The following is a 26,781-nucleotide window of genomic DNA, read 5'->3' as shown; positions in this document are numbered from 1 at the left end:
TCACGGGCCTCCCGGTCTCCGAAGGTAACACCACGGTTCTTACCGTGGTGGACAGGTTTTCCAAAATGACGAGATTCATAGCCTTGCCCAAACTGCCGTCAGCCAAAGAGACGGCTGAGATTATGATTAACCATGTCTTCAGAGTCCACGGTTTCCCTAGGGACATCGTTTCCGACCGGGGGCCCCAGTTCGTGTCATGCTTCTGGAAGGAGTTTTGTCGGCTTATCGGAGCCACGGCGAGTCTCACGTCAGGCTATCACCCGGAGGCCAACGGCCAGGCCGAACGCCTCAACCAGCAGCTGGAGACCGGTCTCCGCTGTCTGGTGTCCCAGAACCCCTCAACCTGGAGCCGGCACCTGGTCTGGGTCGAGTATGCCCATAATACCCTGCCCACCTCGGCCACAGGTTTCTCACCCTTCAAATGTGTGTATGGTTACGAGCCTCCTGTCTTCGCGGACCAGGAACCGGAAGTGTCTGTGCCCTCCGCCCACGCCATGGTCCGCCGTTGCCGACGTATCTGGGCGGCCGCCCGGCAGCTCCTCATCCGCCAAGGAGACCGGGTCAAAAGGGCCGCCGACCGGAGAAGACTACCCGCCCCTGCGTACCAGCCGGGCCAGAGAGTGTGGCTCTCAGCCAAGAACCTCTCCCTCAAAGGCCTCTCGAAGAAACTGGCACCGCGCTTCGTGGGGCCATTCCCCATCACCAAGATTATCGGGCCTGCAGCGGTTCGCCTTCGTCTGCCTTTGTCTCCGTGTCCACCCGACATTCCATGTCAGTCAGGTCAAGCCAGTCAGGGAGAGCTCCATGGTCCCGCCCCTCCCGCCCCCTCCTCCTCCTGAAGTGATAGACGGGGGTCCTGTCTACAAGGTCAAGAAGTTATTAGCTGTGCGCAACCGTGGTCGGGGCAAGCAGTACCTGGTGGACTGGCAGGGGTACGGCCCGGAGGAGCGTCAATGGGTCCCATCCCGGTTTATACTGGATCGGTCCCTCATAGAAGACTTTGTGAAGGACCATCCTGAACTGCCTGGGCCGTCAGGAGTCGGCCCTTAGGGGGGGGGTACTGTCACACCGTGGTGAAGCTTGTCTTGTCTTGGGTTTTTGTCTCGTAACTTCCTGTTTTATTTTGAAGTCTAACTCTCCTCTCGTTTCAGGTCACTTGCCCTTCCTCATGTGTCACCGGTCTGATTGTCTCCCCTGATCCCTGATTGTTTCCACCTGTTCCCCATTACCCTCATGTGCTTATAGTCTGCGTCTTCCCTCTGTCCTGTGCCAAAGTGTATTTGTCTCATGGTCGTTCACCAAAGCCACGTTCATAGCCGCCGAGCCTTTTTGGAGACTGATTACCAACCTCGAAAGAGTGATTTTTGTTATAGTTTTCATAATCCAGTGTTTTGTTTCTTAGGACATTATTTAGCCTCCACCTCTTAGGAGAGTTTTTGTTTATTAAACTCTGCTCACTGACGCCTCAGCATTTTGAGTCCTGATCGGAATCTCGGCCTGACATTAACCTTATATATGCTTCCTGTGGGCAATATTATCAGGAAACACTCCATAAACTTGCATTGTTATGCAGATGATACCTAATTATATATATCGATCAAACCAGAGGAGACCAACCAGTTCAGTAAAATTCAAGTATGTCTCAAAGACATAAAAACATGGATGACCTGCAACTTCTTGATGTTAAACTCAGACAAAACTGAAGTTATTTTACTCGGCCCTGAGCACCTCAGAGATCAATTATCTAGTGTTGTGGATTCAACACCACTGTAAAGAATCTCTGTGTGATCTTTTATCTTTTATCTGCATTTTTTCATCTACATAACATTTCAAAAATCAGTCACATCAGCAGAAAAACTAGTTCATACGTTTGTTACTTCTAGACTGGATTACTGCAACCCAGTATTATCAGGCTGCTCTAATAAGTCTCTTAGGTCCCTCCAGTTGATCCAGAATGCTGAAGCTCGTGTACTCACTAAAACCAAGAAAAGAGATCACAGTACTCCTGTATTAACTGCTCTGCACTGGCTCCCTGTAAAATCAAGAATCACAATTAAAATTCTTCTCACCTGCAAAGGCTTGATCGGTGATGCACCATCATATCTTAAGAAGCTTGTAGTACCATATTGCCCCACTAGAGAGCTGAGCTCACTAAATGTGGGGCTAGTCCGGGAAGCAGACACAGTCACCTCATTTAAGAGTAGACTGAAGACTTTCCTCTTTGATGGTCTTATAGTTATAGGGCTGAATCAGGTTTCTCCTGGTCCAGCCTATAGAGATGCTGCTATAGGCTTATAGGCTGCTGGGGGACATTTAGGATACACTGAGCACCTCTCTCCTCTTCTTTCTCTACCGATGGAAGAATTTTCATCTCTCCATCACACATTACCAACTCTACTTCCTCCCCGGAGTCCTTGTGACTTCCCGTCTCATAGAGTCCATTGGACCAGGCTGTATTTGATGCCACCTGCCTGGTCGGCCGGCCTCGTGAAATTTTCTTTTTTACAATTCTTAGAAGTTTTTCCTGATACGATGTGAGAACCTGGGACAGGGATGTCGTATATGTACAGATTGTAAAGCCCTCTGAGGCAAATTTGTAATTTGTGATATTGGGCTATATAAAATAAACTGAATTGAATTGACGGTATGGTTTAACCACTAAGTCTTTAAAACCAGCTGTCGCTCTGGGTATTTTCTAAAATGTCATAAGAACTCCAAAATGAAATGATGGAATGATAAAGTTGGAATGTGTCATGTTGTGACCACCATTGTATTACTCTTCCGACAATATTCACATGGACTCTCTCCTGTGATTCACATCTGATCTATTCAAAAATGGCAATTCATTATTGTGAAGTGCAATCTGATGTAACTCCTTCTCACTTTTTTTCTGCTCAAAATAAACATGCACGGCACAACCTGTGATGCAAATAGTTGCATAACTCCAAAAAATCCTGAAACACAATCTTAAAAAGTATTTATTTCTGTTTATTAATGTTGACATTTTTTCTCACGCAGTACAAGGCTAGTACATTATTAATAGTTGTTATTATTAAAGTATTAAAAAAGGCCTATGTTTTAATTTGGGATTACATAAACAAAACATACAACATTTCGTTGCATTATCTGAACTGCTTCTTCTTTTTAGGGTCGCGGGGACGCTGGAGCCAATCCCAGCAGATTTGGGGCGAAGGTAGGATTCACCTGCACAGATCACGAGTCTATCAAAGGGCACATATAGAGACAGACAACCATTCACGTTCACATTCACACCTACGGGCAATTTAGTGTCCAATTAACCTGAGCTGCATGTCTTTGGACTGTGAGAGGAAGCCGGAGAACCCGGAGGGAACCCACGCTGACATTTGGAGAACAGAGAAACTCCACACAGAAGGACTGCCCAGACCAGGAATCAAACCCATATATATATTTGTTAGCCAGAAAAAAGTGGAAAAAAACTGAATCGTTTTAGGATATGTCACATTTTAGGAAAATCTGAAAAAACAATAAAATGTTTTTTAGTAGGCCTACTATATACATTAAATAAATGCAAGGACATACACTACCGTTCAAAAGTTTGGTGTCACTTAGAAATGTCTTTATTTTTTCAAAGAAAAGCACTGTTTTTTCAATAAAGATAACATTAATCAAAAATACGCACTATACATTGTTAATGTGGTAAATGACTATTCTAGGTGGAAACGTCTGGTTTCTAATGAAATATCTCCATAGGTGTATAGAGGCCCATTTCCATCAACTATCACTCCAGTGTTCTAATGGTACATTGTGTTTGCTAATCGCCTTAGAAGACTAATGTCTGATTAGAAAACCCTTGTGCAATTATGTTAGCACAGCTGAAAACAGTTATGCTGGTAATATAAGCGATACAACTGGCCTTCCTTTGATCTTGAAGTTTGAAGAACAAAATTAATACTTCAAATATTAATCATTATTTCTAACCTTGTCAATGTCTTGACTATATTTTCAATTCAAATTTCAATTCATTTGATAAATAAAAGTGAGTTTTCATGGAAGACACGAAATTGTCTGGATGACCCCAAACTTTTGAACGGTAGTGTATGTTGTTATTTTTTCTGCTACCTCGCCATCAGGTGTTTCTTAGTGTTTTTTTCCGGCCTCAAAAGAATAATGAAACACTTTGGAGCGAAGATACAGAGCAGTAAACCATAGCTGGAGGCCAGGATTGCAAAAATCTCTACAGCAACGGCATACTTCCCAGGAGAGCTAACATAAGCAGGAACAAAAGCTATCCAAACAGCACAGAATATCAGCATGCTGAAAGTGATCAGTTTGGCCTCGTTGAAGTTGTCAGGGAGTTTCCGAGCAAGAAAGGCCAGGAAGAGACTGGTGCAGGCCAGCAGACCAATGTAGCCCAGAACCAGAGAGAAGCCCACCACAGAGGCCATGGCACACTCCAAGGAGACCTTTAACCCTGGGATTTCCAAGTCAGCTTGAGGCACAGGAGGACTTAACAGTAGCCAAACAATACAGATGAAAACCTTGATGAAAAAAAAGTAAACATTGTACAATATCATGTTAATGGAAGCCACATATTGTTATAAGTATTAATTTTGTTATTAAAAAGCTTTACCGAATTTCTGACCTGTATAAAGGAAAAGAGGCAAACACTTCCTCTCTGTTGCTCTGGACCGAACCACTTCATCAAGGATCCAGCACCTGGACGAGCTGAGCGGAAAGCTGCCAGAACAACTATAGTTTTGACTTGGAGGCAGGAAACACAAAGTACAAAACTGATCCCAAAAGCTGCCTGTTGGAATTGACAAGACCAGACTGATGGACGACCAATGAACACCAGTGAGCACAGGAAGCACAGCTTCAGGGACAGGAGAAGCAGGAAGCTCAGTTCTGAATTGTTGGCTCGCACCTTAAAATATAATGTTGGATTAATTTAGTATTAAAAGGACAAGCACATTAACAACAGAAGATAGGTTTCAAACACTCATTCTCGTGTACGACTATAACGACACATTATTAGGTTAGTAAGCTGAAATTCTCAATATTCTCACCATAGGTGTTTGACGGTAGTAAAGAAACACCACAAACACAGCTGTTGTCACCGCAGCACCAGATACAGCTGCTGTAGTCAGGGTGATGCCCAAGGTTTCATTAAAGGAAAGGAAGTCCAGCTGACGAGGGATGCAGGCAGTTTGCTCAGCATTGGACCAAAACTCATCTGGACAACGTTCACAGTGAAGAGAATCTGGGGGAGGAAAACAGAGGAGTTAGGAAAGTAAAACACAAAAAGAAAATGGAGGGTTTCTAATGGAGTAATCTCCTCACCAGTTACATTGCTGATCTCCCCTTCAGCACATTGGATACAGTCAAAGCAGCAGAGAGGTTCTCCTTTCCTGTTGGCCTTTCGGGTACCTAGCCGACAGCTCTCACTGCACACTGAAGTTGGCACCTAAACATCAAGTAAAACCATATTCTCAAGACATAATGCCTTGGAAATCCCATTTTGGTACCGGCCTCAATCAATATTGTTCTTTTTAAACTACCTGATTGGATCCTGTACTCCACTGAATAGCCGATTCATTAAGGTGGATGTCAAAGCCGTCCACACGACCAATCAAAACCAGTTTGAGTGACCCCTGAGGGGTGTATTGCCAATTGACAAGGTCGTACTTTGCTGGAGTGTCTGCACCTTGGAAATAAAACATTTCACCCTGCGGTGTGGTGAAATTCACGTTGCTCAGGTGCTGCAACAGCTGAAAGTAACGCAGTTGTAATAAATATTTGTTTCTAAAAAAAGATTAAGCAGCTGCATTGTCACATACAAAAATGCAGTGGTACTTTTAATGTTGAGACCCATATTGAAATGGACATAATTGTGTTTACCTCTATGGGTTTGATATCTTTTGTAGAGGCACAGCTGGAGCTGTTGTTTCCGGGTGAGCTTTCTCTACCAGGGCAGGACAAGAGGCTGTGAAGGGCGTGGGCTGCAGCATAAACAGCAATGTAAACATTATATGTCACCCTAAGCTGGGAGATATCAGTGAAGTGATTATTCACTCCCTCTAGGGACTCGGTCCCACTGCACAGTGGCAGAAAATCCTTTTGAAGCAACTTGTCTTCTTGAGTTGGCTGTGAAGATGTGTAGGTTAAAAGTGGTGTGGCCCCACGACTACAACCAAACATCTTTTCCCAGAATTTTCTTAAGAACTTATCTTCAGGACGACGAGATGGGTTCAAACCTCTGAGATAATTCTCAAATCCAGGTATAGCTGAACTTCGAATAGCCACACCCAGAACACCCCTTGCCACTTTAGAAGTGACAGGATCTTGCAGTAGATCACCACTGGTGCTCCAAGCCTCACTGGCAAGAAACTGTCTGTCAGTCACCTTCAGAAAGCAACACAATCAAAGATAATTTAAAAAGGCTATTGTGTTTCTCAGATAACATTAGCTCAATTCAGGTTTATTTAACTTTACTCACATTTATCTTGGCTAGTTGCAGGAACAGTTCCCTCACATCTGTGTACCAGGTAAAGATCAGAATCACTTTTGCAGTCGAAGCCTGAATTGTGAGGGCTGCTCGTCTGGCGTCACTCACAATGTTTTCCCTTTGGAGAGTCTGTACAAATGCCAGACACACGCCGGCCCCCTGAGTCTCCTCCTGAAAAACCTGACATATATAGTTAAAAGGAGCAAAAAGATTAGATTTAAAGAAAACATTGTGCAATGTCTTGCTTTCTTCAACATATGGAAACACCTTCATGGCCACAAGACCATAATCGTTGTTTGCTACAACGGCTCCGATCCAGGTCCATTTGAAGCGTATGGAAAGCTGGGCAAAAGCTCGGGCTTGGTAAATATCACTGGGCATGGTCCTGAAGAAGTTTGGATACTGGAGTCTGTCACTCAGACAGGGACAGCTAGCTGTGTAGCTCATCTAAAGTAAATGACAACAACACATACATACAATGATAGATATTCTAAAATCACATAGTAATTCTTAAATTGCATGCACATGAATCGTGTTAGAATTTTCATTTTCACCTCGGGTTTCTAGGGACTAATCTTTTTTAAAGAAGAAGACTGTGCTTAATGCAGTTCACAGTAAATAAGTCCCTTTTTACTGTGAGGATAGCCAAATGATGGTGAGAAAACATTTCAAGTCAATACATTAAAACAAATAAATAAAAATGAACAACCCAAGAAGTTGTGTTAAATTATTTAGGATTCACACCCAACTCACTAAAGGAACACCGAGCGGCCCCAGGATTCTGGAGAGTATCTGAGCTGTTTTGGATGAGGAGCCACCGATAATCAAAGAAACAGTCTGCTGACCTAAAGAAATTATAAGATTTAATGAAATAAATTAATGTGTTAAGCTTTGGTTTCATTTCAGGCACAACATTGGTGTTTATGCTTTCATCATATTATTCACTTGTTAATATAGACATCAGTTCCATGGGAAGCATAATTAGGTACCTCTCTTTTTTCTGATGCCTTCTCCAGCAGAATAGTCTAGCAGAGTTGTTAAATTACAACTGGCACTGTCTCCTCCAACCAGTGACAGAGCTGCCAGCATAGCCCAAGTGGGAAGGCTACAGCTATCATGTATGTGGTAGCCAAGCTTCACACCAGGCAGCAAAGTTGCACTGTGATTGATTTCTTCCACCGCAAACACCAAAGCATATATGTATTGTAATGTAAGATTTTCCAAACTGAGACCACGGAAGAGAAGAAATGAGAGATATATTAATCAGAATGCTGAAGTGCCTGTGAAAATCTGTAATCATTTGTTAATATTATATGTAATTATTAAGTGCCATCATTCTATAAACTAGTATAACATGTCTTAACAAGAACATTAACATGTGAATGTGAACAAACCACAAGTAATTAACTGTTATAGAAAAGATACAGCCAAAAAGGCTTTTTGCGTTGGTCAAACATATGCATCTAGAGTTTTCACAGTAAACAGTACAGTTTTACCCTGTGCAAGATTTGTAGTATGTCAGCTGAGTGAAGTCGTTGTCTATAGCTGGAGGCTTGAAATAAAGACTGAAGAGCCCACCAATCATTACATCTCCCTCCTGAAACAGACCCTCATCGCTCGGTGATGCCCACTGGGAACACGTCGCTGTCTGAACCACCTGTAACCCCACCCGGAGCCCCAGCTGTCTGTCCACAAGGCCGACAAGGAACAGGGATAAGCATAGCCTAAGACTAAGGAAACTGGATAATAAAGACATGGACGGAATTGTTCTGGGCACTTTAAATATGTGCAATATAGTCAGTTAGATACTATAGGTTGTCATTGGCAAAACAGATAAATATGAGGTAAAATGAATAAACTGTCAACTTATCCTGAAATTAAAATGTGGTTAAATCGGCCTAACTGCATCCATAAGATATCCAGCTAAAAATCTAAAACGTTGAAATGAAAAAATCTAAGTTACTTCAGATACAACTCACAACTGACAAGATATATGACACACAGACACACACACACACCCTCCTACTCTGCACAACATAGATGTTGTTCTGGGTATTTATACGGGAACTACCAGAGTATTTACCTGGAGGGCAGTGGCCATAGATATCCCAACAGAGTTGCATTTTCATCTTTAACATTTAGTTGATGAATTAATCCACAGTGAGTTCAATTCAAAGCCTCACCTTTCACACCAGGGCGAACCATATGGTTGTTTAACAGTCCTATGATGAAGGAAAGTCAATATGTGGTGGATCCAAATATGGTATCTACACAGTAATATTGGCAGTGTCAATTTAACATTTAAAGAGTAGATTTTAACACTCAGTCAGTGAACATATGGTCCCTCATCTTTAGAGTGTTAAAGTAACACTGAACATAGTGTTAACATTTTAGAGTTACCACAACACTGGAAAGAGTTATTATTTTACTCTACACTACACTGAGAAGTGTTCATTTTGATTAACACTATTCAAACTGTTAAATATAAATAGCACTTGTAGTGTTATTTCTATACTTCTTAGTGTAGAAAAATAACTCTTACCAGAGTTGCGTTAACTCTGGGATGTTATCACTACGTTCAGTGTTACTTTACATTTCATTTAGCTGACGCTTTTATCCAAAGCGACTTACAATCATACACCACAGACACAGCTACAGGAAACAACTCAGGGTTAAGGGTCTTGCTCAAGGACACATCGACTAGGGCGGTGTTTGAGGCGCTAACCCCCTGATTGAAAGACGGACCCGCTAACCACTGACCCATAGTTTACTGGCTTAGTGTTAATATACTCTTTAATTTGACTGTAGCTTTGGACTCGGTCACGTTAGCCGTCTGCAATTCGGTATTTCAAGACATAAAAACAGCTCAAATGTAAGTTGAACACAGTAAAGAGCTATCCAAAAATGTTGCTTCTGCTGAAATATGAACATTTTATATAAAAAGTGATTTAGAGAATTTTGTTCTGAATTAAAACGCGCGCGATGAAACTCAATTTGAAAGGAGAAGGAGGGGGCGGAGCTTTACAGAGTAAAGGTGCGTTCACACCAAAAGATATTTTTCGCGTCGCCCAAAGCGCGTGAGTTTACTCGCTCGACCATTTGCTGTGTTCAAGCCATAAGCGTTGAGACACTCCGCGAGGGGCGGGACTTATCTCTGTGTCTCGTCTCCGTAAAGACCGTTATCATCTCCTTCATCCACCAGAATAACTAACCACTAGTTCTGCTTTATATTTGTTGTGGACGTCCCACACACTAACACCCTCGTATTTGGGTTCATGACATCACCCGTATAGGCTCACTCAGCTCGGTCACTTTCACCGATGAAGTTACTGTTACGTCTGGAAGACTTCCGCTTCCAGCGCTACGAGAGCGGAACACAAGAGCTGATTGGCCCAAATTGCGAGATTACCGCCTCAAAGTTGAAATATTTCAACTCCGGGCGAAAATTGCGCCGCTGAAAACGCGCCGTTGTAAATGCGTCGCCCACATCGCGTTGCCCCAAACGCGCCGCCCGGAAAAATATTGCGTCTATCGCAGCCACACGCGTCTGTACGTTGACTTTTCATGGGATTCGGTCACGCAAAAAAATTGTTTCGCTTTTGGTGTGAACGCACCTTAACAGTGAACGTTGTCATCACTGGGGGTTTTACTCTGGCTCTAGTTGTAATAACTCTGACAGAGTCAATTCATTTTAACACTGTTTATTTTACATAACACTGGGGGCTATTTACTCTTGCTATTGTTGTAATTACAATGAAAGAGTCAATATACTTTGACACAGATTTGTTAACACTGGGGAACTTACTGTGTAGTAACTTTAATAATAGTTAAAACTTCATTTTCCAGGTTCGTAAAAGCAACATCTATTTACAGACTCTGAAACCTCACTATGAACTATTGTTTTCGGGGCATTTTGTTTTTGTAGAAACTAGATACAATAGTGGGCAGCCATGTGTAGAGTTTGCATATCCTCCCCGTGCCAACATGCCACCGTTTTATTATTATTAGTGTCCTCGCTACGACTTCGTCGTAGAGGAACCTATTGTTTTTCAAAGGATTATTATTATCCTTTGTCGTGTTCAAACGTCACACCGTACGCCCCAGCAGACTGAAATTCCACATGCACAAGCAGACTGGCGAAAATGTTTAGATTATTGAGTTTTCATATTTGTTTATAAAAAATGTTTTCTCTAGCGCCCCCTATATTGTTTTATATCTACGATTTTTTTCGCCAATGGCGGATTGATTTGTAATTTGCCATACATGTCCGCTTGGACCTGCTCTACAACATTGCCAATATCACCCCTAAGCTCCGCCTGCTTATATTTTCCGCCATTTTGAATTTTGTAAAAAGATGTTTTTCTCACTTTTTTCCAAAACGCTTGGTCCGATTCATACGAAAATTTCTGAGGTTCATTATTGGATAACTTTCGAGGAAAATATTTCAGGAATTGTCGATATCTCATTGCGTTCAGAGGATATGGACCAATGAACATCCATGGGGTGTGGCCTAATATATAAAGACACCTAACTTCGAAATCACTTGGACTATCTTCACCAAATTGGTAGCTTATGTCCACAAGGGCACATTTAACCTACCGTAATTTTTTCATAATATTTGAACATTAGGGGGCGCTACAATCAATCCCTCAAAATATGCCTTTTTGGCCTTTTTCATGATTTTAGGGGTTGTCAAACAGTTAACTCCTCTTTGAAGGTTTTCAAAAATATTAAACTATGTGCGTTTGCCGGACCGGCAAAGAAACGCCATTCGCCATGAAAATGTACGTTGTTGTAACTCGGCCATACATTGTCTAATCTGCTCCATATTTCTCATACATCATGACATAATGACCCTGAACAGATCCATATGCTAATTTTGTATTATGGTATTAGCACCACCTAGTGGCAACAGGAAGTTAAAGTGTTTCTACTTTTATACCCTTCTCCTCACACATTATTCAGATCCCTCTCAAAATATAGCAGAATAGATGTAAGACCTTGATAATGCTTCCCTGTGAAGGTCGTAATGACATGTTGAAGCGTAGCGAGTCGTAGCATCAGCAAACTTTGATCCTTCGCCGTAAAGAAATAAACAATGTAACATGCTCGAAACGTGACTAAACTTGGCACACACATTTAAAGTCAAATATGTAGTCACCTGATATGATTTGAATGCTTCGGAATGAAAATATGGCTCGATAGCGCCCCCTAGAATAATTTTTTTTCCAAAAGACCACGTTTTTTGCCTCCAATGACTAATTGACTCGTAATTGAGCATACATCTCCGCTTGGACCTGCTCTACAAAAAATATTATTATGACCATAAGCTACGTCAACTTAGATTTTCCGCCATTTTGAATTTTGTAAAAAACTGTTTTTTTGCACTTTTCTTCAAAACGCTTGTTCCGCTTCATACGAAAATTTCTGAGGTCCATTATTAGTTCAATTTAAAGGAATTATTTTCACAGATTATTGATATATCATTGCGTTCAGAGGATATGGACCAATGAACATCCAAGAGGTGTGGTCTAAACTATAAAGACACCTAACTTCCAAATCACTTTGACTATCTTCTCCAAATTGGTAGCTATGTCCACAAGGACTCACTTAACCTACCTTAATTTTTTCATAATATTTGAACATTAGGGGGTGCTACAATCAATCCCTCCATATTTGCCTTTTTGGCCATTTTTCATGTTTTTAGGGCTTGTAAAACAGTTAACTCCTCCTAGAGCTTAACCCTTGTGTCGCCTTCGGGTCAATTTGACCCGATTCAATGTTTCACCCTCCTGTTACCTTTATATTTACTAACATATTTTACCCTTGAGGTCAATATGACCCCAGCTATTAAAATCTCCAGAAAATTATTAGAATTAATATTGTTTTCCAAGTTTAAGTGTGAGGTACTTTATGTTTGTTTGTTGACTCCCGAAAGAACACCGACATTAAACATTGAATCGGGTCAAAATGACCCGAAGGCAACACAAGGGTTAAACACGATTCATTCCAAACTTGGGCAGTTTGGTCTTGAGACCTTTGTCTTGAAAAATCTTTGAAGGATTTCAAAAATATTAAACTATGTGCGTTTGCCGGACCGGCAAAGAAACGCAATTCGCCATGAAAATGTACGTTGTTGTAACTCGGCCATACATTGTCTAATCTGCTCCATATTTCTCATACGTCATGACATAATGACCCTGAACAGATCCCTATGCTAATGTTGTATTATGGTCTTAGCGCCACTTCGTGGCAACAGGAATTTACAGTTTTTCTACTTTTATACCCTTCTCCTCACACATCATTCAGATCCCTATCAAAATATACCAGAATAGATGTAAGACCTTGATAATGTTTCCCTGTGAAGGTCGTAATGACATGTTGAAGTGTGGCGATTCATAGCATCAGCAAACTTTGATCCTTCGCCGTGAAGAAATAAACAATATAACATGCTCGAAACGTGACTCAACTTGGCACACACATTTAAAGTCAAATTCGTAGTTATCTGATATGATTTGAATGCTTCGGAATGACAATATGGCTCGATAGCGCCCCCGAGAATGTTTTTTTGTTCAAAAGCCCAAGTTGTTTGCCTCCAATGACTAATTGACTCGTAATTGAGCATACATCTCCGCTTGGACCTGCTCTACAAAAAATATTATTATGACCATAAACTATGTCAACTTAGATTTTCCGCCATTTTGAATTTTGTAAAAAACTGTTTTTTGCACTTTTCTTCAAAACGCTTGTTCCGCTTCATACCAAATATTCTGAGGTCCATTATTTGTTCAATTTAAAGGAATAATTTTCACAGATTGTTGATATCTCATTGCATTCAGAGGATATGGACCAATGAACATCCAAGGGGTGTGGCCTAATATAAAAAGATGCCTCACTTCCAAATCACTTTGACTTAATTCACCAAATTAATAGCCTATGTTCCCTTAACCTATCTTAATTTTTTCATAATATTTGAACATTAGGGGGCGCTACAATCAATCCCTCAAAATGTCTTTTTGGCCTTTTTTCGTGTTTTTCGGGGTTGTAAAACAGTTAACTCCTCCTAGAGCTTAAACCCGATTCATTCCAAACTTGGCCAGTATAGTCTTGAGACCTTTGTCTTGAGAAATCTTTGAAAGATTTTTAAAATATTAAAATGTGTGCGTTCTCCGGACCGGCAAAGAAACACCATTCGCCATTCAAATGTAAGTTAATGTAACTAGGCCATACATTATCCAATCTGCTCCATATTCCTCGTATGTCATAACATACTGACTTTGAAGACATCCATATGCTAATTTTGAATTCGAGTCATCGTGCCACTGAGTGCCCAAAGCAAATCAGCCTAAAAAGGATCACATTCACATGTAATTTACATGACAAGGTCTAGACTTCACGTAGATACACATGATGCATGTATATGTTCAAATTGTCAAAGCGCCCCCTACTGGCTACACAAGGACTCGCTCAAATCTGCTCCAAACTTCTCATGCTTCATAGAATTCACGGCCTGAGGATATCAACAAGCCTTTTTTCACTCAGAGTCAAAGCGCCACCCACTTGCAAAGTAAAATCAGTGTTGCGTGACAAACGGTAAAAGGCCCGAACGGCGGGCCTGCATTCTCGGCCGAGGGGGCCGGCGTCCGGCCAGCACCCCCGACGTGCGAAGCAGGAACGAGGACCCGTTCATCGCTGCTTGCAGCTTTAATTATTACTGGTTTTCTTTACTGTTTATTATTTATATCATTCTTTTTTTTTTGTGTGTCTCTTGTGTGCACTTTACCCCTTGCTGCTGTAACCCGGAAAATGTCCCCACTGCGGGACAAATAAAGGATTAGCCCCCTCAACATTTCAGAAATACAACGGCAGACATTTTGGACCCGCTGGTACATCTGACTTACATGTGTGGGGCCCTCGTTAACAATGAACATTGTAGCAGGTCTCACGCCGCTACCCGTGGGTTTCCCCCAAAAGCCCCAAGGATCAGCTAGGCACAAAGGTTCCGTTGGAGAACATATTTATTTATCTCACACGCACAACACAGAGCAGACCGCAAGACTGCGCCTCTGCTCACTTGCCTCCTCCACTCTCAACTGGGAGCTTTTATGAGGGCGGCCTTGGCTGCTGACTGATTGCCAATCACCAGCAGCCGAGGCCAAATTAGAGACAGCTGCCACACTCCCCACCACCCGATTTAGGCCGGGGCTCCATCCGGCCTAACCTACTCCCCCTTCCCCTCCCATGAGAGCTTGGGTGGAGGAGGGGGCTCTGGGGGACCGGGCTCGGGAGGAGGGGGCTCTGTGGGACCGGGCTCAGGACGTGGGGGGCTCTGTGGTCGACCGGGACGGGGAGCTGAAGCCCGCCGGGACGGGGAACGGGGAGCTGGGACCGGCCGGGATGGAGACGGAGCAGGGGTAGCTGGCTCCGCCGCCGGGGCCCGGGGTCGGCCTTCCACCGACGGGTCCCAGGGAACAGGGGTCGTCGGCAGCGCCGACGAGACGCGGGGAACCAGGGTCGGCAGCTCTGCCGGGTCCTGGGGCTCGGAGGTCGGCAACTCCGACGGGTCCTGGGGCTCGGAGGTCGGCAGCTCCGACGGGTCTTGGAACTCGGGGGTCGGCAGCTCCGACGGGTCCTGGGGCTCGGAGGTCGGCAGCTCCGACGGGTCCTGGGGCTCGGAGGTCGGCAGCTCCGACGGGTCCTGGACCTCGGGGTTCGGCAGCTCCGACGGGTCCTGGGGCTCGGAGGTCGGCAGCTCCGACGGGTACTGGGGCTCTGGGGTCGGCAGCTCCGACGGGTCCTGGACCTCGGGGTTCGGCAGCTCCGACGGGTCCTGGGGCTCGGAGGTCGGCAGCTCCGACGGGTACTGGGGCTCTGGGGTCGGCAGCTCTGACGGGTCCTGGACCTCGAGGTCTGCAGCTCCGACGGGTCCTGGGGCTCGGAGGTCGGCAGCTCCGACGGGTACTGGGGCTCTGGGGTCGGCAGCTCCGACGGGTCCTGGGGCTCGGAGGTCGGCAGCTCCGACGGGTCCTGGACCTCGGGGTTCGGCAGCTCCGACGGGTCCTGGACCTCGGGGTTCAGCCGCAGCGCCGGCGGGTCCAGGAGGGCCTTGAGGAACAGGCTGATCTCCTCTGCCTGTGCCAGCCGCATCTCCTCTATCCGGGCCAGCATCCGCCCCAAGCTGTCCAACAGCTCCTCTTCCGGATCTGGCTGCATCCCTTCCAGGCGCTTTATTCCAGTGGGCCCCACGTTGGGCTCCACTGTAGCAGCTTTATTGCCGCTACCCATGGGTTTCCCCCAAAAGCTCCAAGGATCAGCCAGGCACACAGTGGTTTCGTTGGACGACATATTTATTGGTATCACACCACACTTCAGCAGACCATAACACTGCGCCTCTGCTCACTTGCCTCTCTACCTCCAGCTCTTCTGCCCTTTTATATCAGCAGCATCGGCTGCTGACTGATTGCAATGTTGGTTCCGATGAGTAAAGCTCATGCAGGCACTTAGGTCAGCTCAGGGGTCCTTCAGGAAGAATGTGAGGGGAAATGTTATGATAGTTTTATTAGTAGTAGACTAAAACAGCCTGCAGCATGCATTCGCGTTTCTAATCTCCATGTATTTATGTGTTTTGGATTGGATTGGAATGGATTCAATTTATTGTCATTGCTTGAGTACAGGTACAGAGGCAATGAAATGGCAAGAAAGGATGAAAGATTACAGCATAACATGAGGGGAGAGAGCACATAAGCACATACATTTTAAACATGACTTGCAACATGGAGGAGGGGGGGGGGTAAGCCAAAGACTGGGTGATCTAAGCCCAGCCATTGGGGGGCAGAAGATAACCAGCACAGACAAGCAGCCAGCCGGTCCAGCAGCCATTACGGCGCCAGTCACAGACCCCGTCCTGTCACACTGGGGGTACGAAGCAGGCAAAGGCGTGGGATGGGGGTGAGGGTAGTGAATGCATATCAGTGTGTTGAAAGTTTGTGTATGAGTGGCCTGGTATGTCGTCCTCCCCCAGGCCACAACAGACAGAATTCTCAGTCCGCAAGATGGTCGTTGCCAGCGAGATAGCCTTGAAAGGTCCTGGGGAGACAACAACCACAGGTGTCTGTGGATAGGGGGAAGTAAAAGTGATGCAAGCGGTATAAAAGGAGTGACATGGATCATAACCGTCAGTTATACAAAGATGAATGTATGTCAGAGTTGCGCAAATGTAATGTTATGATGTGTCGAAGGGGACATAGTGCATCACCGAGCCATGCTCGTGAACGAGGAACAGCATCGGAACCACCTGTAACCTGTGAGAATGAAAGTTGTGTGAATTTGCAGAATGTCACCAGCGTGCATGAAGTAGTTAGAGTGGTAGCGTAAGCAGATATGTTCTATGTATATGTATAAGGGAAAAAACGTTATGCTAGTTTTATTAGTCGTAGAATAAAACATCATGCAGCATGCAGTTGCCTTGCTGATCTCGATGTATTTCTGTACTTTCAATAAAAAAAACCTTCTTAACAACCCATGTACGCCTGGAAGTCCCGTGTGTCCGAGTGTGCAACACATGGCTGATGGCAAAGAAAGCATAAGTACACCTTGTCTACCTCAGGACCTGTGACTGGGACCACTAGATGTAAAACCTTCCCATCTAGGAGGAGACCATGGCCTTGCCAGTTACCACCATATACTGTTCCAGTTAAAAAAACAAGGAAACCTACATCAGAAAAAACGAGGTATGAGCCCTCCTACATCCACTGATACAAGGCCATAGGAGAATCCCTATAGCAACATTGTATTCTAGTAATCTTGGCATCCATCACCCACTGCAACACATAATTAGTGGGGGACACTTGTGGTAGTGGTCCACAGCCAATCATCTCACAACCATACACTCATGCTAGTTAAACTTGCCAGCTATGGGCTTTGAATGGTTTACGCTGAAAACACACCAGGCACTGAGAAAGTGCGGCTCGCAGCAAGTATACAATTTTTCTATGCCGAGGAAGTAACTTCATGTGTTTCAGGTCTAATAATGTTCTTTGCAACTAAAATGTAACCAATACCACACACAAATTCATCAATAGATAATATTATAAAGGCAGTAAAGGACTCAACAGAAAAAAATAGAATGAAAAACAATGGTTGGATGATGAGAGTTTACAAAATAAAAATGGGTTGAGGAAGCAAGAGTGACTTTGCTCAGGCCCATCAAGCCTTCGACAGGTAATCTTGTCTCAGAGGACTAAGTTACATCACATTTTATTCATGAGGGTTAAGTGAGGATGAGACGCAGGTGTGCAATCACTCACCTCCATCATTCATCAACAATTACATCCTATTACACGAGAGAGGAGGCAGAGAGGGGAAACAAGAGGCTGTGTGCATGTTTGTTGTTTTGTATGGTGTTGCAGATCATAGCTAACACACTGCCATCATTTTTTTAAATTCTGCAATAGATAAATTATTCTATATTTCTGCATGTAATTCAACCTTTAGAATGGATGGAATTACAAGATCGCTCAAACATAGAGCTGTGGCATTCATAATGCTTGGTAATTTCCCATTGTGACTGATCTAGTATTATGGAAATCAAAACATATAAAAGGTTCAAAGAAGAGGAAGGAAGGTTGCAATAATGTTTATTATATTTTATTCAAGCTTTGACTTCCCCCTCTGCAATCTGATGGTATCGTCAAACATAATGTACTGTCGGGGGAAATTGGATTGATATGGGCTTTGGGGAAATGATAAAATACTACTTCTATCTAGCTTCCAATGGATAGAATGTTATGTGTAGTAATTACCTACTTTGCTCAAATATAAACTACCTTCCAGGATATCATGACGTAAATTATTCAACATGGGAGTGGATTATTTTTCTTTGTGGTCAGTGGATATGACTATTATATCCAGAGATTATGGTTTTATAGAATGCATGAGTATTTCATGGCATACATAAAATGAAAATGACACGTAGGTTTCATCTCTAAAAGAAAGACGGTAGCCCTTTTCATGCTCCCTCTGCACTGTCAATGGCAAAGTAAATCCATTTGGATCCCTGATGGATAAAGATGTGGAATGAGTGTTTGGCTTGTGAAAAGTGGATGCATTTTACTACATTGCACTCGTCCCATTAAACACGCATTAGTGGGAACTACCCCTATGACTTGAAAACTATTGGAAAAAATATTTTTTCAATCTATCTCTAAACGAAATTTGTCATATATACTACTAAAAACTCCAGTGATGAGGGGCATTTTGGTTTGGGCTTGGGAACAATCAGTATGTAGACTGGCGCTAGGAACGCTGCATAAGTGGAATTGCCGGATCAATAGTTTTTGGAGCCTGTTGAGATTTAAATTTTGGAATATCTCCAGCATATATTTGTACATGAATTATACTGAACATAGAAAAGTAGTATTATATCCATTTTAAATGGCTCCTACGGGGTGGTACTAGACAGTGACAAGAATACACAACAGGCATGCTGTTTAAGGGCCGAATGCCTGAGCTAAAGTGGCACATCAAGAACAATCTACAGAAGGGCATGCTACTGAAAACGCAGTAGGACACTGTCTGAACAAAGTCCAAGTGACTCCGGTCACTTATATATTAGCAAAGAGGATGAAACATGTACAATGTTTGTTGTCAGCTGTGGATTTGATGGGCAAAATGACAAAACCACTCAAGGAAGCAGTCTGTAGGATTTAGTGGCTATCGGTGAGGTTCCAAGTAACCAACTAACTTTAATCTCTGGTTAAATATTTATGAGCAGAACTTTTAGACACTTTAATACCCTTTTTACTAATGTATTTGGGAGGAAAATATACTGTTCAATATATGTGTTTCTTCTTTGAACATAAAATCACATTGTTTTATTGGGTCATGTTTCAATGTCCCTCAAAGTCCGACCTAATCACTTTCTCCACATTTTCTTTTTGTGACTTCATGGTGAACTATTATTGTATATAATAAAAAGGTGTTATTCTTAACAAACAGGCTCACTTTCCCTTAAAAATGTGTTTTCGGCTACTTTATTTTAACCATAGGACATTTACTGTGTATAGAGAAAATATCTCAATTAACAATAGAGAAAGAGAATGATGTTGCACAGCGAAGGAAAAGACCTTGTTAAGTGATGAGGAAAGGAGGAGAGCAAAATGTAATGGTATAATACTACCATCTAGTGGTAGTGATTTAGTACATACACTATACGCAAACAATATCATCACCATATGTATCCTTCTTTAAAGTGATAAAGGTATTAACTGCAGTTGGTATGCTTGGTAACAGAAAAGCAATTCACACACTAATATAATGTGTTATAAAGTTTACATATTTCTTCCACTAATTTTTTTTACAATACAAAAATGTGCCTAAATGAAAAGTGGTTAGTAATAAATCATCAGGTACATAAAATAGAATGAAATAGAATGTCTGTTTTCCCAAGGTTTAAAGAACATTTATGAACAATAACATTATTACAAAAAACTGAAAAATGGCTCTGTAGTTTTATAGTTTGTTATGTAATAAGCTGTCATTTGAAAGTGTCTGTCTGGAAACATTGCTGCCCCATCGTGACTTTGCCAGACCCCCAACCACTTCAATTACTGAAATCGAAATAGAGGAGTAGTTAGACACCCTCTCCCCATTTAAGAGTAGGTGTAAGACTTTCTTCTTTTATTACGCTTTACAGTAGTTTCTTTGTGGAGCCTGTTGTTATGCTGCCTCTTCTTTTCCATCTGTGTATGTCTCAATAATGCATGTTGCTAACTCAGCTTCTTCCCCGGAGTCTTCTCGCTTCGCAGGTTTCCATGAATGCAGCATGGTGGTACCTTACCTGCTGCCATGGCCCTACCTGACACCTACTGTTACTATTATTATTATTATCAGTAGTCATGCTTCTACTGTAATGCTGCTTCTATTTGTGTTATTACCCTTCTATTATATCCGCTGCTGCTGTTATTTTTGGTGGTAATACTCCATTATATTTCTGCTATTACTGCCAATATTGCTATTATTTGGTGTCATTACATGTATCATTTCCGTCACATGGACATCATATGACATCTATTGCACTTCTGAGAGAGATCCCAGAGGTCCATTACCTATTTTTCCCCGGAGAGTCTTTTGTTTGTGATTTTCAAATGAAAAGGTCCAAGGATAGGATAAATTGCACAGATTGAAAAGCCCCCTGAGGCATATATTGATTTTTATATTGGGATATATAAATACAATTTAATTTAACCCTTTTTTATAAAACATCCATACATGTTAAAAGCTACATCAATTATTGTAATGAGAGCTGCAATTATTAAATGACAGTGTTACTTATTTTGAATATATGAGAGAACATACAACATCGGCTCGCTGATAAAGTAATACACATTTATATTATTTACTGTACGTATAACGTCTTGAAAACAGTGCAGTATGGTACACAAGCTAAATAATCTTTCTTGAATAGATTTTATATTAATGTTATGTAGTAAAAACTTGTGGACAGTTCAGATTATTCGAAACACAGAAAAAGAGAACAACCAACCATATTAGGGCAACATTAATCAATAACATTCAGTGAGCATGTTTTAATTTAAAATAGTTTTTCTTTAATGGTTGATGATAAATGTTTACATTTAATTCAGTACGAACAATATTTAGTTACAAATGAAGGCCATAATTCCGTGTAGCTGCAAGAGGTTTCAATATTTTAAACATTAACCCTTGTGTTGCCTTTGTTCATTTTTCCGAATCAATCACCCTCCCCCCGCCGGATTAATTTGACCCCATTCAATGTTTAATGTCGTTCTTTTTCGGTAGTTAACACAACAACAAAAATGCCGCACACTTAAACTTGGAAAAGGTTTTAATTTGCTGCAAATTGAAACCAAAAGGTAAAATATGTTAGTAAATATAAAGGTAACAGGAGGGAAGCATTATTTAGATGAAAGGAATTGACACAATGCATAAACATGAACAATGACAGGGTACCGGCGCTACTGTCCACCAAAAAAAGAGAGTTATATACAGTATGTTCAAGTTAAAGACAAAAAAGCTACCTCGCCATCAGATGTTTCTTAGTGTTTTTCTCAGGCCGAAAGAGAATGATGAAACACTTGGGGGCAAAAATACAGAGCAGTAAACCATAACTAGAGGCCAGGATTGCAAAAATCTCTACAGCAACAACATACTTCCCAGGAGAGCTAACATAAGCAGGAACAAAAGCTATCCAAACAGCACAGAATATCAGCATGCTGAAAGTGATCAGTTTGGCCTCGTTGAAGTTGTCAGGGAGTTTCCGAGCAAGAAAGGCCAGGAAGAGACTGGTGCAGGCCAGCAGACCAATGTAGCCCAGAACCAGAGAGAAGCCCACCACAGAGGCCATGGCACACTCCAAGGTGACCTTTGACCCTTGGAAACCCAAATCACGTTGAGGCACAGGGGGGCTGAGGGACAGCCATGTAGCACAGATGATAATCTGGAGAAAAAGTAAACAGGTCAATGTTGTCATTTTTTCTATCAAGAAATGTCCTCATTATTAAATCAATAAAGCAATATTCACACCTGTATAGATGTAAAGAGACAGACGCTTCCTCTCTGTTGGCTTGGGCCAAACCACTTCATCAAGGATCCAGCACCTGGCCGAGCTGAGCGGAAAACAGCAAGAACTACTACGGTTTTGACCAGCAGGCAGGAAACACAAAGTACAAAACTGATCCCAAAAGCTGCCTGTTGGAATCGACAAGCCCAGACTGATGGACGACCAATGAACACCAGTGAGCACAGGAAGCACAGCTTCAGGGACAGGAGAAGCAGGAAGCTCAGTTCTGAATTGTTGGCTCGCACCTTGAGGGCAATCAGATTAACGGACAAAGATAAAAAAGAAATGTGAAAGAATAACGAATGTATACAACACACTGTGTTATATTACTCAGTATTCTCACCATAGGTGTTTGACGGTAGTAAAGAAACACCACAAACACAGCTGTTGTCACCGCAGCACCAGATACAGCTGCTGTAGTCAGGGTGATGCCCAAGGTTTCATTAAAGGAAAGGAAGTCCAGCTGACGAGGGATGCAGGCAGTTTGCTCAGCATTGGACCAAAACTCATCTGGACAACGTTCACAGTGAAGAAAATCTGAGGGAGGAAAACAGAGGAGTTAGGAAAGTAAAACACAAAAAGAAAATGGAGGGTTTCTAATGGAGTAGTTTCCTCACCAGTTACATTGCTGATCTCCCCTTCAGCACATTGGATACAGTCAAAGCAGCAGAGAGGTTCTCCTTTCCTGTTGGCCTTTCGGGTACCTGGCGGACATCTCTCACTGCACACTGAAGTTGGCACCTAAACAACAAGTAAAACCATATTCTCAAGACATAATGCCTTGGAAATCCCATTTTGGTACCGGCCTCAATCAATATTGTTCTTTTTAAACTACCTGATTGGATCCTGTACTCCACTGAATAGCCGATTCATTAAGGTGGATGTCAAAGCCGTCCACACGACCAATCAAAACCAGTTTGAGTGACCCCTGAGGGGTGTATTGCCAATTGACAAGGTCGTACTTTGCTGGAATGTCTGCACCTTCGAAATAAAACATTTCACCCTGCGGTGTGGTGAAATTCACGTTGTTCAGGTGCTGCAACAGCTGAAAGTAGCAATTGTTATTTAAAATTATATAGTCTGTTTACAAAAGATGCATTGATGTTATTAAGTGACCCTTGTAAGATGACTCAGGGACAATAGTGTTTACCTCTATGGGTTTGATGTCTTTTGTAGAGGCACAGCTGGAGCTGTTGTTTCCGGGTGAGCTTTCTCTACCAGGGCAGGACAAGAGGCTGTGAAGGGCGTGGGCTGCAGCATAAACAGCAAGGTAAACATTGTATGCCATCCTAAGTTGGGAGATATCAGTGAATTCATTCTTCACTCCCTCCAGGGACTCGGTCCCACTGCAGAGTGGCAGAGAACCTTTCTGAGAGGACGACCTCGCAGGAAAGAGGGTTGCTGCATGTGATTGTGTATCTCCAGGACTGCATCCAAACTCTTTTTCCCAGAATTCACGTAAGAATTCATCATCAGGACGACGCATTGGGTGCAAACCTCTGAGATACTTTTCAAATCCGGGTATTGTTGAACTTCGAATGGCCACACCCAGAACACCACTTGCCACTTTAGAGATGTCAAGATCTTGAAGAAGATGATCACTGGTGCTCCAGGCCTCACTGGCAAGAAACTGTCTATCAGTCACCTACAATAAGAAGACACTAATAAAGTTTGATAAGAAAAATAGAAGACATTTTGTTTTTTCGAACAATATGTCTTTGTTTATTGTCAAACCCTTTTGTCTACACAAATGTCCACGGCAGTCGCTCACATTTATCTTGGCCAGTTCCAGAAAAACATTCTTAACCTCTGTATACCAGCAAAAGATCAGAATCACCCTGGCAGTTGAAGCTTGAATTGTGAGGGCTACACGCCTGGCATCACTCACAATAGTTTCTTTCAGGAGAGTCTCTATAAATTCCAAACACACCCCTTTTCCCTGGGTCTCTTCCTGAAATGCCTGAAGACCAAAACAATAAAGATATTGTTGTTTACTATTTAAGAAAATCCATGACTTTTACTGTGAAATAACAAAGACATACACCTGTATTGCCAGACGACCATAATCCTTGTTTACAATCACAGCTCCTATCCATGTCCAGTGGAAGCGAATGGCCAATTGTGCCATGGCCCGGGCTTGGTAAATATCACTGGGGATTGTTCTGAAGACATTAGGAAAGTTAAGCCTGTCACTCAGACAAGGGCAGCTTGCCATGTGGCTGATCTGTAAGAAAGACGCAGAAATATTATTTTGACACTGCTTTTACAGGACTAACCCAATTGTATCATTAATTAAAATATTTTAAAATAATATCAGCTTTTTGTAGTGTAAAAATAAAGTGTTGTTTCCTTTAGTATTGAAACTCACAAGTGGCACAGAGAGAGGCCCGAGGACCCTGGACAGAACTATGGTTGTTGTTGACGAAGCAGTACCAATGAGCAAAGGAACAGGCTGACCCACTGCTTACAGCATCAAACATAGAATTCATGATGTTAACCTTTTTACACGATAATCATATACGTTGTTGTTTTTATGGATATGGTAAACGTTCACTACATACTTCATTGTATAAAATCCTACCTGCTGTCATTCCAGGTTGTCCATAAACTGCCGAATGCAGCGTTGAGGGTGTCAAGTTGCAGCTGTGTGTGTCTCCTCCGACCAGTGACAGTGCAACTTGCTGAGCCCAGTAGGAACTGCTACAGATATCAAGTATACGGTAGCCCAGCTTCACTCCAGGTAGCAGGATGCTGTTTTGATTGATTTCCTCCACCGCAAACATCATAGTATATGCATTTCTTAATGACCCTAGATCTAAACTGAGAGCACATGAGAAAATAAATTAAATAACCTACAATATCAGTGAAATATATATTCACCATGGATATATACATAACAATGGCAAATATATACATTTAATTTAGACCAACATAAACATATTATACAGATAAATATACAACATATATGTGTTGAAAATTGTATTCTATAATTCTATAGTATACACAATTGTGCTTATCTCAGATAAATGCAACTTTAAAATTGTTGTTATGAATGCACCATTTATAAAACACAATGCATATCATAAATATTATATAACATTTATAAACATATAAACATAATAATGCATTATACGTGTTTACCCTGTGCAAGGGTTATAGTGAGGCAGCTCGGTGAATTCCTGCTCGACAGCTGATATTTTGGAATAAAGACTAAAAATTCCACCAAAAATCACATCTCCATCCTGGGAGAGGCTCTTGTTGATCTGCACTCCCCACCGGGAGCACATCATCGCCTGAACCACCTCCAGCCCGGTCTGTCTGTCCATTACACTGAGAAACAGCAGAGCTGAGGGGGACCACGGGATGAAGAGCCAGGAGAACCAAGACATGGATGCAGCTGTTCAGAACATTTAATACATACAGATTATCGAATGTCAGAATATGCATTGATATGTTCACTCTGTGTAAAACACAAGTCACATCCACCCTATGTCATCAAACCTCACAAAGGAGTGAGTCAAATTCAGAAAAAGTGGTACCTCATAGACAACATTCAACAGCTCCTGTTACCAAAGATAAATCTCATTAAATGTCACATCTAAATCTAACATCAAAGCTTCATGTCAAAAACAGAGAACAAAATAAACAGAAATATGTCTTACGTGGTTAAAAAGTTCCTATCAAAAGGACAATAGCTAACTGAATATTACTTGAACATAACCAGCCCCCTACTCTGCTCAAGTTAAGTGTTGATGTGAATATATATAATCGGTGTAAAGCCTTTTGCAAGGAAGTAAAACTGATGACACAGAAGCCAAAATGACTCCCCTCTAGAGGGATGGTGGGAAAACAATTGAATGCTTACAAGTGATTAGCTTGTACATTGTGTGTGTGTGTGTGTATGATGTATCGTATGGTTCCTATAGATAGATAGATAGATATATACTTTATTAATCCCCAAGGGGAAATTTGTCGTCACAGTAGCAGCACCAATAAACTAAACACAGAAGAATAAAAAATAAAATATAAAAAACAGGGATGAAAGATATAGGAGTATACAAAGTAAAATAAAATATATATGTATAACATATATGCATACACAATACACAATACTAATGACAAATTAAATTAAATATAAAAATATTAAATATAGACAGTGTGCAAAATGCAAAGTGTGTGTATGTGTGTAGTGTAAATGAAATGTGTGTGTATGTGTGTAGTGTAAATAAATGAAATGTGTGTAGTTATTGCACTATGATCTGGCAAGAGGTGATCTGTTATAGAGCCTCATAGCCGTCGGCAGGAATGTTCTCCTGTATCTGTCCTTGTGGCAGCGGAGCGTGAGGAGACGTCTGGAGAAAGTCCTCCTCTGTCCCTGTAGGAGGTGGTGGAGAGGGTGGTCCGGGTTGTCCAATATGGACACAAGTTTCTTCAACGTCCTCCTCTCCATATAGAGAGAAGATGGCGCGGCTGAGAAGATGGCTTGTGGTGTCAGTCGCGCTCCGCGGTAGCTCCTTTAGTTTTGTGTTTATTTTAATATTTTCTTTGCCACAAACACATCGGCACTAACAACGACATAAACTTTGCGCAAAACAAGGGTTTTGTCCACTTTTTCCATCGATCCAGCGTAGAGCAGAGATTATGAGGCGAACCACAACAACAACAGTGGAGGGAGAAGACGAAAACATCGAGGACG

At 42.2% G+C, this 26,781-nt stretch overlaps 2 protein-coding genes across 2 annotated transcripts; both read right to left on the bottom strand.

Annotated features, from left to right (window-relative positions):
• Positions 1-4,097: 4,097 nt before the first annotated feature.
• LOC130210809 (extracellular calcium-sensing receptor-like) lies at positions 4,098-15,832 on the bottom strand. The gene is made up of 12 exons (XM_056441300.1): positions 15,543-15,832; positions 7,537-7,712; positions 7,241-7,332; positions 6,755-6,934; positions 6,479-6,667; positions 6,174-6,384; positions 5,881-6,077; positions 5,541-5,750; positions 5,323-5,446; positions 5,049-5,242; positions 4,625-4,906; positions 4,098-4,520 (listed from the first exon to the last, which is right to left on the bottom strand). Exons 1-12 carry the CDS (start codon positions 15,830-15,832, stop codon positions 4,098-4,100), a joined length of 2,568 nt encoding a protein of 855 aa, XP_056297275.1.
• A 5,707-nt stretch (positions 15,833-21,539) lies between these two features.
• On the bottom strand, positions 21,540-25,474 carry LOC130210808 (extracellular calcium-sensing receptor-like). The gene is made up of 11 exons (XM_056441298.1): positions 25,227-25,474; positions 24,667-24,905; positions 24,454-24,545; positions 24,130-24,309; positions 23,857-24,045; positions 23,236-23,730; positions 22,921-23,130; positions 22,703-22,826; positions 22,429-22,622; positions 22,049-22,330; positions 21,540-21,962 (listed from the first exon to the last, which is right to left on the bottom strand). The coding sequence occupies exons 1-11, from the start codon at positions 25,472-25,474 to the stop codon at positions 21,540-21,542; spliced, it is 2,676 nt and encodes an 891-aa protein (XP_056297273.1).
• Positions 25,475-26,781: the final 1,307 nt, after the last annotated feature.

The sequence above is a fragment of the Pseudoliparis swirei genome, chromosome 20 (assembly GCF_029220125.1).
Source record: "Pseudoliparis swirei isolate HS2019 ecotype Mariana Trench chromosome 20, NWPU_hadal_v1, whole genome shotgun sequence".
NCBI classification, from domain to species: Eukaryota; Metazoa; Chordata; class Actinopteri; order Perciformes; family Liparidae; genus Pseudoliparis; species Pseudoliparis swirei.
Note: the sequence above shows the minus strand (reverse complement) of the source record. Positions and strands in the feature narration are given on the sequence as shown.

Excerpts from the sequence above, each read along its gene's own strand:
- LOC130210809 (XM_056441300.1), bottom strand. The coding sequence starts at position 15,832 with ATGTCGTCCAACGAAACCACTGTGTGCCTGGCTGATCCTTGGAGCTTT. Across the intron at positions 7,333-7,536 it reads GGTTGGAGGAGACAGTGCCA|GTCAGCAGACTGTTTCTTTG; the intron begins GTTGTAATTTAA and ends TAATTTCTTTAG. Across the intron at positions 6,385-6,478 it reads TGCAACTAGCCAAGATAAAT|GTGACTGACAGACAGTTTCT; the intron begins GTGAGTAAAGTT and ends TGCTTTCTGAAG.
- LOC130210808 (XM_056441298.1), bottom strand. The coding sequence starts at position 25,474 with ATGTCTTGGTTCTCCTGGCTCTTCATCCCGTGGTCCCCCTCAGCTCTG. Across the intron at positions 22,623-22,702 it reads GGAGATCAGCAATGTAACTG|ATTTTCTTCACTGTGAACGT; the intron begins GTGAGGAAACTA and ends TTCCTCCCTCAG. Across the intron at positions 21,963-22,048 it reads GTCTCTTTACATCTATACAG|ATTATCATCTGTGCTACATG; the intron begins GTGTGAATATTG and ends CTTTTTCTCCAG.